Here is a 13,432-nt window from a genome sequence, read left to right on the forward strand (position 1 = left end):
ACGCGGCCCTCCCCGACCTGCCTTATTTATTTGTTCGACGCGTCTCTGAATGTATCGCCTCGGCCCCTCCCCCGCCGCGCGCCTGCGTGTCTCCTCCGCTTCCGCCCCCCCTTCCCCAGCACCCGACTCTGGCGGCGTGTCTCGGGGCCGAAGCGTGCGGGAGGGCGAGGCACGCGCTGCGGAGTGCCGCCCGTCCCGGGGGAAGGGGCTTGTACATAATGTGACATACAGAATCCAGGGAAGAATCTATCGAAGGCGCCGGGGGAGGGTGCCCGGCCGGGCTCGCGGTTCTCGGGCGCGGCTCCTCCCGGCCCCACTAGCACTTTCGACTTGCGCACGGGCTTGATTTCTACGAACTGCCATTAAACGCCGCTACACCAACCAGCCAGCCTCCGGCCTCTGTCTGAGGGGGTCCGGGGAGCCCGGGCGGGGCGCCAGCCGCCGGTCGCCAGGACCGGGGCGGGGCCGGAGCGCGGTTTTCTGTCGCCGACGTGTTTCCGGCCTTAAAGGCATTTCGCCCTCGCCTTTAAGACGCGCCGCCCCCCTCTCAGTCACTCCCAAGATGGCGGACCTACTGGGCTCCATCCTGAGCTCCATGGAGAAGCCGCCCAGCCTCGGGGACCAGGAGACTCGGCGCAAGGCCCGAGGTGAGGACCCCAAATTCGCAACCGCTTTTTTCCACCTGGTTCTCAAGACCACATTCTTCCTCCTTTGGACGATACCGTCTCCGCAACCTTGAAGACCCCTACAGGCTCCTTCGGAGACCCCCGCAGTCCCTAAAAGGGCTGTCGGCCCGCCCGCTCCTCTTAGCAAGCGGTGATTGGCTGCCCCAAGTCTAGCGCCGGCCTCCCTTCTTATCCCTGCTTGGCCTTCCGCAATCCTCGTTCCCGATTAGCCGCTGCGCCCGCCTGTCCGCTGCTGGCGGGCTCTGATTGGTAGGCTTCTGCTCCCGGGGTGGGCCCGGCGCCCCGGCCTCCCTTCGGATTGGAGGAGGGCGTGCTCTGCCGCGGGGCTTCGCCCGCCCTCCGCGGCGCGCGGCACCCTGTTTCTATTCCGATTGGGTCCGGGACACGTCTATCTGCAGCTCTTCCGCCTCTGTTGGCCAGCTCGACGTAAAGGGCTGACTATTAAGTTTTGTTGGGTCTTCTCTAGCCCACCCCACCTTCAGCACTTCCGATTGGCTCCTGGGCCCTTTGGGTACCCTTATGCCCCTCCTCCTCGCTTGAACCGCTCTGCTTTGGGCTCTACTCCAATCGTTCGCTCATCGTAGCCTTAAATTCCTGAACTGCCCAGGCGGATCGCGACGTTGATTGGAGGGATAGACATGCCCTTGCCCGGCTGATTGGCTGCAGTCCCCCGCCTGTGTTCTCGAGTAACTTCGCTGCAGGCGTACTCAAGTTCCGCTGCCAAGCTAGGGCGCGGCCCCGCCGACTGGGGCAGATTTCTTGGGTTGTTCACGCTGCGGCTTGTAAAATGAGTCAGGCGGAATGATTGCCTTGGTGGAAGGACCCCAGCTCTCGACCCTCGAGGAGCGGTAGAGCTGGCTGGAGGTCTTCAGCTTGCTCATGTGGTGTTTACTGAACTGAGCTAGATGCTAGCAGTATCCTCAAGAAGTCTGGAACACTGATGAAATACACAACGACTAAATGGTCTCAGAAGTTTAATAACCAACTTGATTACGTGCTCTGAAGGAAAAATAATTGTTATGAGAATACTGACCTATGGGCTTTAACATAGTCCGTAGTGAATTGAGATCTGAAAATGCATAATTCCCCAAGTAGTAGAGCTACCGTTAGAAGTGGATTTGTGTTATTTGAAAACTCTAATAAAGGAGGGACCACAATGGAACTGGGCGTTGGAATTGGTCACCATGATTGATTTACGCAGTCATGGTGAGTTCACTGCTAGCAGTTGACAGAACCAGCTAGAACTTTTAAGCCTATATTCTTGGGAGGAGTGAGGAAGGAGGGCATTGGGGCCACACCTCGTGGTGCTACAGCAGAGGCTACTCTAGGCTCTGCTTAGGGGTCACCCCTGCCTGTGTTACTGGGGTTGACCATATGCAAGGTAGGCGCCTTAACCCTTGCAAACTCTCGCTCTCTCCCATTAAGCCTATGTTCTTAACTATAATCTTGAAACCACCTCCTCAGATGCAGAGAGAAGATTCACAAACCAGATAGAAAACAGCCGGTGGCCAAGATGGAATGCTCTGATGGTCAGAGTCCTTAAGCTTACACAGATGAGAGCTCCTCAGCTGTCAGGCCCTGGGCCATGGAAAATAACTGGATAGGAGATAAGCAGGGTCTGTGAGCTCAGAGTTTGAAAGGGGAGACAAATTAAAAATTTTACATTATGTTAGTTCTCAGCACATGCTATAGTGGGAGTCGAACCAAATGTGCTTGGGACCCAGAGGAAGAAGTGATTTACTGACTCATTCTAGATCTCAGAGTTTGCAAGAGGAAAAGCATTCTAAACAAAAGGAACAATATGTGCAAAGACGTGGGTGATTAGGAAAATGGGAAAAGGTTCAGTTCAGTTGGAAGGATTCAGATGCTGTGGAAAAAATGGAGGCTATAAAGGAATTTCTTAATAGCCTGAGAGAGGAGGTGTTGCCTTAATATCCAAGAGTGGCGAGTTTCTTTGCAGCTAACCTTGGAAACTCCCAAATAATGACGCTCTCTCAGCTTCATTCTGTCTGTAGAAGTGAGATGCAGGGGATATTACAAAATATAGGAAGTTAAACAATTTCCACTTTCCTCTGTAGACAATCAGTTGATAAAGTCTCTGAAGTCAGGACTGGTCTCACTCACCAGGTTCCTTATAGTTCTTTGTATGTTGCAAGTATTAAATATTTTTCCCTTGTTTTCCCCAGTGAGATTGGGAAATTGGGTTAAGTATAATGCTAATCTTTGTTACTCGCACTAACCTGAACTCTTGAATGGCAAAGCTATGTCCTTTTTGTTTGTTTTGGTACCTGGATTGAACCCAGGGCCTCATGCATGCTCAGCATGCATTCTACCCACTGAGCTACCTCCCCCGTCCTACGTCTTAATCAGCTTTGTCCTCCAGGGCCTAGCGCACAGCTAGGTATCCGGTAGATATCCATAAATGCTTGGTGAGCGAACAGTAATCCTCCCTACCTGACACGTCCCAGAGGAGATCAGACCTCCTTTGCAGCCTTAGAAACTCTCCTCACCCGTGCTCTCATTTCTCACCCCCAGAGCAGGCTGCCCGCCTGAAGAAACTACAGGAGCAAGAGAAACAACAGAAAGTGGAGTTTCGTAAAAGGGTGAGAACAATTGCAGAGCTCAAAGGCAGCCTCAGGGGGGACTTCCAGTGAGTCAGAATTGGAAAGATACGGATTCCGTTTCTTTGAAAATGAAGAGAGGTGGTCTGGAAGCCAGTGACATAGAGGCTGGGAAAGGTGTGGGGAGGTAAAGGCCTGTTGGCCAGCTGGGGAGAGGGATATTGGGATGGAACCATCATCTCATATTTTCTTCCCTTTTCTCTCTCCCAAGATGGAGAAAGAGGTGTCAGATTTCATCCAGGACAGTGGGCAGATCAAGAAAAAATTTCAGCCAATGAACAAGATAGAGAGGAGTATACTGTAAGTGTATGGGGGGGGGGGTCAAAAACTAAGTTTCCAACGTGGGGTGGTAGGCACGCAAGGGCCAGAAAAGAATCCTTGAGTGGAGGGGATTACGATCCTCGTGCCTCTACTTACTCTTCCTTTCTGCCTTCCCTTCCCAGACATGATGTAGTAGAAGTGGCTGGCCTGACATCCTTCTCCTTTGGTGAAGATGATGAGTGTCGCTACGTCATGATCTTCAAAAAGGTGAGGCCCGATTTCCTCATTCTCTCCTTTCTCATTTTCAGCCTTTTCAGGAGAGGAATGAAGAAACCATGTTTTTGGAACCTTGATCTCATCATTTCCTTCTTCCCCAGGAGTTTGCACCCTCAGATGAAGAGCTAGACTCCTATCGCCGTGGTGAGGAGTGGGATTCCCAGAAGGCTGAAGAGAAACGGAAGCTAAAAGTGAGTTATTCCTGAAAGTTCCCAGGCCCTTGCCCTAGGAAGGGCTGGGGCCAGGCGCTTGAGCACGTGTCCAACATCTATGCCTCTAGGAGCTGGCCCAGCGACAAGAGGAGGAGACAGCTCAGCAGGGACCTGTTGTGGTGAGCCCTGCCAGTGACTACAAGGACAAGTACAGCCACCTTATTGGCAAGGGGGCAGCCAAGGACGCAGCCCACATGCTACAGGCCAACAAGACCTACGGCTGTGGTGAGGCCACAGTGGGAAGCCGGGGAGGTTAAGGGAGAGGAGTGTAGAGCGTGGGGAGGGAAGGGGAGGTTACAGCACAGGGCTCCTAGGCCCTCCCCACCCTCCCCTCTGCCCCCAGTGCCTGTGGCCAACAAGAGGGACACACGCTCCATTGAAGAGGCCATGAACGAGATCCGAGCCAAGAAGCGTCTGCGGCAGAGTGGGGAAGAATTGCCTCCTACCTCCTGAGCACCCCGGCTCCTTTTGACCCCCTGGGGATAGAGCTGCTGCTATTAGAACCCATCCTGAAGCCCCACCTCTGAACCGCCTTCTGACAGTGGTCGCTCGGGCTGGGAGAAGCAAATGTTTGGTTTGTCACTGCTGGAGTGAGTGTGTGTGTGTGTGTGTGTGTGTGTGTGTGTGTGTGTGTGTGTGTGTAAGCACAGGTGGGTATTTAATCTGTATTATTCTCAGTTCTCCTTGGAATTTTCTTCCTTGTGAGGCTGGGGCTACTTTACATTCAATAAACAGTTGAACCCAATGACTCGGCTTATTTGAACAGAGAAAGATAGGTCATAGGAAGAAAAATGACTGCTGGTTAAATAGTGTAAAATTGTTTGAATAGGTCTGGGGGCTGGAGTATAGCACAGCGGGTAGGGCATTTGCCTTGCACGCGGCTGACCCGGGTTCGAGTCCCAACATCCCATATGGTCCCCCGAGCACCGCCAGGAGTAATTCCTGAGTGCAGAGACAGGAGTAACCCCTGAGCATTGCCGGGTGTGACCTAAAAAACTTAAAAAAAAAAAGTTTGTATAGGTCTAAACCCTTTAGATTTTGAAAGTACAGTCACTGAGCTAGAGTGATAGTATAGCAGGTAGGACACTTGTGTTGCATATGTGAGGCCCTGGATTTTGATCTCTGGTATCCAGTGTGGTCCCCTGAGCACCTCCACAAGTGATTCCTGAGCATACAGTCAGGAATAAGCCCAGAGTACCGCTGGATGTGACCCAGATGTCCCCCCACCCCCACACATACAAACAAAATACAATTACTGGAGCTAAGTGGGTCTTTGAATCCTAGTTTTACCAGTCACAAATTGTTTTTTTGATTTTTTTTTTTTTTTGCTTTTTGGGTCACACCCAGCGAAGCACAGGGGTTACTCCTGGCTCATGTACTACTCAGGAGTTACTCCTTATGGTGCTCCAGGGACCAGATGGGATGTTGGGAATTGAACCCAGGTCACCTGCATGCAAGGCAAATGCCCTACCCACTGGGCTATCGCTCCAGCCCCCCAGTCACTAGTTTTGATATCTGATTGTTTAAAATATTTAGGTAACATTTGAATAGATCAAATATCTGTGAAGAGCAAGTATCCATGAAAGTGGTAGCTACTCCTTTTATCATTCATTCTCTTTGTTTTTGGTGAGAGGGAACTGATTTGGGCCATAGCTGGTGATGCTCAGGGGGTACTCCTGGCTCTGCACACAGGAATCGTTTCTGGTGGTGATGGAGGGACCGTATGGGATGCTAGGGATGAACCTGGATTGGCTGCGTGCGAGGCAAGTCCCGTACCCTGCCGTACTCTGGTCTGTATCACTCATCCTCTGAACCTTCTGGGATTGCTAAAGTCGTCCTCCACGATCTAGGAATTTGTTGACTTTTAGGAGGAACAAGATCCAGGTGACCCAGTTATCCTTGTCAAAGGGTGGGTTCTTGAAGATCCCGGTGGGGGATGGGGGATCAAGTTAAAGGTCAAAAGGGCCTCATGGAGAATTACAGACCGGAAGAGATTGGATGAGTACTGTTAGGGCACACTCATTCACAAGCACTCAGATTGGACATTGAGTGCACTGTGTTGGCAGTATACTTCATCTTGTCAGATCGCGCTTCCCTTCATGGTGTGTCATACCCCTGATCTACTACCCTCCTTCCCTTCTAGCACTGTGTTCTTTATTCCATCAGTACTTCTTCAGCTTCATTTCACATGGCCCTTGCTTACTCCAAACTCCTTCTAAAATGTGAACTTTGGGCTGGAGTGATAGCACAGCGGGTAGGCGTTTTGCCTTGCATGCGGCCAACCCAGATTTGATTCCCAGCACCCCATACGGTCCCCCAAGCACCGCCAGGAGTAATACCTGAGTGAATGAACCAGGAGTAACCCCTGTGCATCGCCAGGTATGACCCAAAAAGCCATAAATAAATAAATAAAATGTGAACTTTGTTAATCTTGCTCCAGTCCAGTTTCCTTTTTATCAGTCCCTTTCTTCCTCCTTGTCCCAGCAGGTTACAGGTGTGCTCTCTTCCTCCTGTCTCTTATCTAACACAGTCCAGAGGCCAGCATCTCCTCCCCCAAAGAAACAGAGTACTCATGTTTGGCACCAGTGTTTATTTCAGAAAGAAGGGCTTGAAGGCCTGGGTCTGTCCAAAGATGTCCGGGTCCTGCAGCTTCTCACTTGGCCTTTGGGTTACGGAACTTACGTCCAGCAAAAACAGCCTTGTCCCCAAGAGCCTCCTCAATCCTAGAAGGCAGACAAAAATCACAGCTGCTGCCTTCTGAACAGCCCTTAGAGCTCCACCTGCCCAAGCCCACTGTACTCACTATACCTCATGAGTTGGTTGTACTTGGCTAAACGCTCTGAGCGGCAAGGGGCACCAGTTTTAATCTGAGGAGGAAAGAGAAATTTTAAGGGTCGGTTGTGGCTCCCTGAGCCACATGATAGCATAGAGCAAGAGGCTAGGACCCCAAGAAAATATGGTCAGACACTCGGCAGAGTAGAGCTATCAATACCTGTCCTGTGCAGAGCCCCACTACAAGGTCAGCAATAAATGTATCTTCAGTTTCACCAGAGCGGTGGCTCACCATCACTCCCCAACCATTAGACTGAGCCAGTTTGCAGCTGTGGAGAGAGAACACATAATGAAGCCTACGGACGTCCTCTGTGGGACAGCCAGGGGGAAGAGAGAGGCATTTCCTTATTGGTACAGTGGGGATTTTATTTGGGGTGGAGGGTTGTAATAACTAATCTATTTGGGAATTAAGGGAACAGAAGATGATTCCTGATCTTGGATTGGCTTCTGAGCTGCAGCCGGGAAGGACTGATCTGGGGGAGAAGACTGGCAAGAGATAGGGGCGGGGTCAGCAGGGCGACAATGGCAGAGCTCTTGGAATAAGGTCTTGCAAGGTATAGTCACAACCTTGAGTTTAAGAGAGTGGGGTAGGTAAGGAATCAAGTCAGGAAGACTTGCAGTTCTTGGGCAGGACTGTTGCTGGAATGGGCAGAGCAGGTAGAGAGGGAGGCTACCGGGAGGGTAAGGGGGTGAGGAGGTACTCACGCCTGGATGGATTCAGTCACTGAACCAATCTGGTTCACCTTCAACAGCAGGCAGTTGCAGGCCTTTTTTTCAATGGCTTGGGCAATCCTCTTGGGATTGGTGACTGTGAGGTCATCCCCCACAATCTGGATGTCAACCCCCGAGAGAAAAGAAGTCCAGGTGGCCCAGTCATCTTGGTCAAAGGGGTCCTCAATGGAGACCACTGGTCGGGGATAGAGGGAGAGTCAGGTTAAAGTTCAGAAGGGTTCGTAAGGGGTGGCAGATCAGATGCATTTATAAGGGAACTACCATGGGGCTAAGAGTTGATGGCAAAGTAGGTACTGGACTCAGTGTTGGGCAGTTCCAGGATGTGGACAGGAGCAGTGAGACATCTGTGGGATCTCACCAGGATAGTTCTTGATGAAGCTCTTGTACAGGTCTCCCAGCTTCTCCCCAGTGATGTGCCGAGCAGGGTCATCAGGTGACTTAAAGTCAAGATCATACTTCCCATTGCGGAAGAACTCAGATGCTGCCACATCCATGCCAATCACCACCTTGTCAGGGTAACCAGCTTCCTGGATGGCCGTCTTCAGCAGCTCCAAGGCTGGGACAAAGGCAAGAGAGAACCTCAGTGAGACTCCACAGCCCCCTTTTCTGTGAAAACCCAGGAATTCTGCCCCCATCATTCTCAGCACTGACCCTCATTGTTCTCCAGGATGTTGGGTGCGAAGCCGCCCTCGTCACCCACATTGGTGGCATCCTTCCCATACTTTGCCTTGATGACTCCCTTGAGGTGATGGTAGACCTCGGCACCAATGCGCATGGCTTCCTTGAAGGAGCTGGCTCCCACAGGCAGAATCATGAACTCCTGCATGGCCAGCTTGTTTCCAGCATGGGAACCCCCATTGATCACATTGAAGGCCTGAGGTGAGGAGAGGGTGCTCAGACCTGGTCCGGGACATAAGGGATCAAGAAGGAATGCTGGGTAGGGAAGGGCAGAATCCTGACATCTCCACTTACTACTGAGTGATCTAGGATGTGTCATTTTACTTCTCAGAGCCTCCTTCCTCATTTTTATAAAATGGGGATACCATCTGCTTACTTGTGAATCTTATTCTGAAAATGAGAGAAACTGAATGCAAAGTTTTTAGCATGTACTTGGTAGGTAACAGCTAACATTTATAGGGCAATTACTATGGGCCACGCACTATTCTAATGCTTGTCATATGTTCTATTAGTGGATCGGAGAGACAGTACAGAGATTAAGTGCTCATCTAACATATGCCTGTAATTGTGAACCTAGTTCAAATTCCCAGTTCTGCCAGGCATGGTCCCTGAACACCAACATTTCTCCCCATCAAAAAAAAAAAAAATCAAGCATATATTCTATCAGCTATTTTTATATGGCAGAGGGGATTGGGCACAACCAGAGGTGCTCTGGGCTACTCCTGATACATGAGGAAACATATGGTGCCAGGAATCAAGAACAAGGCTCCGTAAGCAAAGTATGCACTTCATACTTTAAGGCAGCGCCCAGACCCCACTCACTTAATTCTGAAAACAACTCAATGAACTAGGGATTGTTATGTCCATTTTACAGATGACAAAATTAAAGCATAGAGAATTTAAATTATTTGTCTAAGATCCCAATACTAGTAAACTGCAAAACCAGGATTTGGACCCAGCAATTGATTGCTGACCTCATGCTTTAAAACTATCTGCCTAGTAATTAATAATTAATGGTAACAATACCAATGAGATTAAATTCAAAGGGTTTCTATTAAGTGGTTAATGAGGATAAAAGAAAATACAGAGAAATGCCAAGAACCTTGCTACAAGGAGGCTCTGGAGCTGATTTGGGTGTTGGGGTACAGGGCAGATGGAGAAGCTATTATTACTGAGCCTAGGCCTGGAATGTGAAGGAACCCGGTTACGTCAAGGGAAAGCAGCCGCGGAGAGGCTTAAGGGAAGGTTTGGATTTGTGGGGAAAAGGGAGGGGTTGGACCACAGTAGGAAAGGTTCCATTTCAGAAAACTTTCTTTGGAGCTGAGTTTGGAAGGTGGAATTTTCAAGGGACTGCAGGCCTCACTGGGAGGGGTACCTCTGTCACTGGGCTCAGACAGGGACAGCTGCACTCACAGGGACTGGGAGGACCAGATCCGGATTCCCTGCCAGATCTGCGATGTGTCTGTAGAGTGGGACCCCTTTCTCAGCTGCTCCAGCCTTGCACACGGCCAGGGACACGCCTAGGATCGCATTAGCTCCAAATTTAGCTAAAGTAGAAAGCACAAAGAAAAGGTGAGAGCTCTGCCCCCAGAGTTTGAGGTCAGCTCCTCAATGTCCAACTCTGGTCACCTCAGGAAGAAGCCAGAACTCCATATTCCTGGGCTAAGAGCTTATTAACATCTCTCCCCAGTAGCTCTGGGAGCCCCCACCCCAAGGGTCTCTGTCGGTTTGTGTCTGTGTTCACAGTTTGGCCAGGCCTGGCAGCAGGCAGATCAGGAAATGCCTGTGGAATGAATTAAAATCTGTCCAGCTACAATGTGCCCCAAAATGTGGGACACAAATCATCCTAACCAGCCCTCTGCCATGTGTCCTTTCCAACCCCTCCTGCACTGCCTCCCTTTCCCTATGACTTTTTTTTTTTTTTGGACTTTTTGGGTCACACCCGGCAATGCACAGGGGTTATTCCTCGCTCTTCACGCAGGAATTACTCCTGGCGGTGCACAGGGGACCATATGGGATGCTGGGAATCGAACCCGGGTTGGTGGTCACATGCAAGGCAAATGCCCTACCCACTGTACTATCACTCCAGCCCCCCTATTCTCTTTACTCACACTTGTTCTCAGTTCCATCCAGCTCAATCATAAATTTGTCAACTTTTTCTTGATCCACTACACTTAGTTTCTGGAAGATTAGGTTTCAGGAGAGGAGAGCAGAGTCAGGCATACTCTAGAAGCAGCAGAAAGGAAGCAATTTGGGGGAAGACAAAATATTGTTGGCCTGTGGGTGAACAGACTCCTTCACTTGCCTTATCCAGCAGAGCAGGACCAAGAGTCTTGTTGATGTGTTCCACAGCCTTTAGGACCCCTAGAGAGGCCAGAGGAGGGGGTTCACATAGGCTACTCAATCAGATCTCTTTTTGTGAAGAACTGGGAAGAGACCTAGTTCCTTAAGAATTTTGGGTTTCAGCTCGCGCTCTCTCTCTCTCTCTCACACACACACACTTTCACTCACCCCCAACCCACAACACACAGAGGATTGGTCTTTCCTCACCTTTCCCCAGATAGCGAGCTTTGTCTCCATCTCTTAATTCCAGAGCTTCATAGATACCTGTGGAAGCTCCACTCGGCACAGCTGCCCGGAATCGACCTGGGGTGGGAGAGATTGGAGTATCAGAGTCTCATCTACCCAAAATGGGCCGAGGTATCCTCTACGAGACAGGAGGCAGTACAGAGGCAACTGCTTCTTCCGGCTGGGAAACAGATGGGAAAAAGGCCTGGGTAGAAGACTGGAAAAGGGAATTCCAGAGAGAGGATATAGCACAGAGCTAAGGGGCAAAGACCGAGGGGGTTGGAGGAAACCAAGGCAAAGCACTAAGTGAGCCCATGATTACCCTTGGCTGTATACAGGTCGACTTCCACCGTGGGGTTGCCTCTGGAGTCCAAGATTTCCCGAGCAAAGATTTTCTGCATGGCCATGGCTGCGAGACAGGGTGTGAACGAGTACAGACAGACAGCTGATCCCCAAAGGAACCCGAAATCCCTTGCCCTTTAGAAGTGTTCCCTACCCAGGAAGGCAGGTGCTGGAGCTAAAAATAGCTCACAGAAAGGTCACAGACCAAAGAGGGAGGCACAGGCCCCCTCCCCCACTCAGAACAGCTCCTGAGCAGCTTCCCTCCCTAAGAACCAGGGCCTCCTCTCACTCCACCACTCCCTGAACCCCCATCTCCTGAAAGCAGCACCCTTATGCCTCTTCCCTTCCCGCTTCTGGTCAAGCAATCTGTTTTCCACGGCTCCCTGGCTCTCAAATTCTCTCCTGTTCTTCTGGTTCTCATTCTCCTGCTCCTCAGTCTCCAAATCCTCAGTCGCCCCAAATCCCCCACTTGGCTCCAACTCAAAGTTCCCTGCCCCTTTACAGCTTCCTAATGTCTCTATCCTTGAATACTTGCTGGAACTTTTCCACCCAAGCAGCCCCCAGTCTCAGAAGGCTCTAAAAGGGATACTGCCCCCAACTTCTCCAAGTCAATACCACCCTCCCCCTTTACCATCCCGATCCATTCCTGGTGGGGGTTAGATGTTTCACCAGACCTGTGGTGTCTCCGTGGGACGTTTGGGGTGAGCTCTGAGTCTGGGAGGCAGCTGGGACAGTGTCAGATCACCCCCGAGGCTGGGCATTTATCCCTCAGCCACCAGTCTCCCAGCCAGCCCCGCCTGCCTCCCTCCCTCTCCCTCCCTCCCTCCCTCCCTCCAGCCACCCTCCTCTCCACCTTAGGCTGTCAGCCAAATGCCCACTACAGCTTAAAGCACAAGTCTTCGGCCCTGGGCACCCGGCCCCCTTCTCAAAGGACAATGACTACTACTCCACTGTCTCTGTCCCCCAATCAAAGTCCCTACTTTCATTTCCATCCCTGGGAAGCTATAAGGGAAGGCTTCAGACTGGGGGTTCCCTCTCCTTCCCAGGATTATGTTCCCCTTTTGCAAAGGCTAAAGAGGAACCAATGCCCTTTGAGAACGGCCAGAGGTAACAAGAGCCCCGCGGGGCTGGGCAGGGACCTCGGGAGAGGGGCGGCGGGAACCTCCACAGAAGTTCAGCTCTGGAGGCGGGGCGGGGAGCTGCCCTGCCTCGTGGGGCCGGGGCCGGCCCCGGAGAAGCTCTGAGAATCGCAGCGGAGCAGCTACAGAAGGCTGGGTCTCACCTCTCAGGGTCCGCATAACGGCCTCTCTGGGCTCCGCCCAACCTTAGCCTTGCGGCCGGGCTAGGGGAGGGGCCGGACGCGAATGCGCAGCCGGGGGAGCCGGCGCGTCCCTCCCTGCCCTTCGCGGGCCTGTCAGCCGGACCCTTTTCCCTCACGACCGCGGACGCTTCAGGGCGCGGCCCCGTCGCCTCAATGAACGGTGCAGAATCCTGCGAGGAAAATGAATGGACTGGGGCGGGGACGGGGGCGCTTTGTGAGGATCTGAGCGTCTCAGGCCAGTCCGACGGCCCGCTGCTTGCACTGCAAGTGCTGCAGGCGGGATCTGCAGGGCCCAGCCCAAGTGCAGCCGGAGGCGACCGGGGGCCGCTCCCGTTCTCCGCGGGTCGCCAAGGGTCACGAGGTCCCCCTGGCCGGCGCCGCAGCGGCCCGCGCCCCGTGACTCACGCTCCCCGAGCTCCCGGCCCTGCCCGCCCCGCCAGTCCCGGGCCGTCCGGGATCCCGACTTCGCGGCTCGCCCTCCTCCTTCATCTCCGGCCGCTCCTTCCGGGGTTTTCCCGCTTTGGGGGTCACAGGGGTGCAGTCGAGAGACGCTGGGCGGGGAGCGCCGCCACGTGCGGCCCCGCCCGAGACAGCCATTGACTCAGCCGGGAGGCTGCCGGGGAAGGGCGGGGGCGTCGGGTGCCCAGTGAGGGACCCGCGCCCCGCTCGGCGGACCGAGAAAGGGGCGAAACCCCTTCCCGCCCCGCCGGCTCCCCTCCCCCCACAGGGGACCGGAAACGGCCCAGCCCCTCGGGGGCCAGCGCCGCGCGGACCGGACTAGTTCGCCCGAGTCCGCGGCTAGTCCTGCCCCACCCCCTTTCCAGTTGGCGGCAAGCTAACTAACCGCACAGTTCTTTCAAGTTTTACTGCAGAGGGGGAAAAACTGCCACGGTCGCGAAGTAG

At 52.7% G+C, this 13,432-nt stretch overlaps 2 protein-coding genes across 3 annotated transcripts; one reads left to right on the forward strand and one right to left on the reverse strand.

Moving 5' to 3' along the window:
* Positions 1-514: 514 nt before the first annotated feature.
* Positions 515-4,801, forward strand: SPAG7 (sperm associated antigen 7). The gene is made up of 7 exons (XM_056114848.1): positions 515-647; positions 3,222-3,289; positions 3,519-3,607; positions 3,751-3,835; positions 3,946-4,035; positions 4,125-4,281; positions 4,400-4,801. Exons 1-7 carry the CDS (start codon positions 563-565, stop codon positions 4,507-4,509), a joined length of 684 nt encoding a protein of 227 aa, XP_055970823.1. The 5' UTR covers positions 515-562; the 3' UTR covers positions 4,510-4,801.
* Positions 4,802-6,629: 1,828 nt separating this feature from the next.
* On the reverse strand, positions 6,630-12,523 carry ENO3 (enolase 3). 2 transcript variants are annotated; one of them, XM_056115008.1, is made up of 12 exons: positions 12,491-12,523; positions 11,189-11,275; positions 10,849-10,944; positions 10,604-10,662; positions 10,410-10,479; positions 9,712-9,845; positions 8,272-8,494; positions 7,979-8,176; positions 7,594-7,795; positions 7,049-7,157; positions 6,865-6,923; positions 6,630-6,779 (listed from the first exon to the last, which is right to left on the reverse strand). In XM_056115008.1, the coding sequence occupies exons 1-12, from the start codon at positions 12,504-12,506 to the stop codon at positions 6,710-6,712; spliced, it is 1,323 nt and encodes a 440-aa protein (XP_055970983.1). In that variant the 5' UTR covers positions 12,507-12,523; the 3' UTR covers positions 6,630-6,709. The 2 variants fall into 2 exon arrangements, with proteins under 2 accessions (XP_055970983.1, XP_055970984.1); XM_056115009.1 differs by lacking the exon at positions 12,491-12,523 and adding an exon at positions 11,883-11,985.
* Between the last annotated feature and the right edge of the window lie 909 nt (positions 12,524-13,432).

The sequence above is a fragment of the Sorex fumeus genome, unplaced genomic scaffold (genome assembly GCF_029834395.1).
Source record: "Sorex fumeus unplaced genomic scaffold, SorFum_2.1 ptg000028l, whole genome shotgun sequence".
In the NCBI taxonomy this organism is placed as follows: Eukaryota; Metazoa; Chordata; class Mammalia; order Eulipotyphla; family Soricidae; genus Sorex; species Sorex fumeus.

Bases quoted from the DNA above. Each gene is read 5' to 3' on its own strand.
- SPAG7 (XM_056114848.1), top strand. From the start codon at position 563: ATGGCGGACCTACTGGGCTCCATCCTGAGCTCCATGGAGAAGCCGCCC. The intron at 648-3,221 runs GTGAGGACCCCA...TCTCACCCCCAG, and splicing joins GACTCGGCGCAAGGCCCGAG to AGCAGGCTGCCCGCCTGAAG. The intron at 4,282-4,399 runs GTGAGGCCACAG...CTCTGCCCCCAG, and splicing joins CAACAAGACCTACGGCTGTG to TGCCTGTGGCCAACAAGAGG.
- ENO3 (XM_056115008.1), bottom strand. The intron at 7,796-7,978 runs GTGAGATCCCAC...ATCCCCGACCAG, and splicing joins CTTCATCAAGAACTATCCTG to TGGTCTCCATTGAGGACCCC. The intron at 6,924-7,048 runs GTATTGATAGCT...TTTCCTCCTCAG, and splicing joins TGGGGCTCTGCACAGGACAG to ATTAAAACTGGTGCCCCTTG.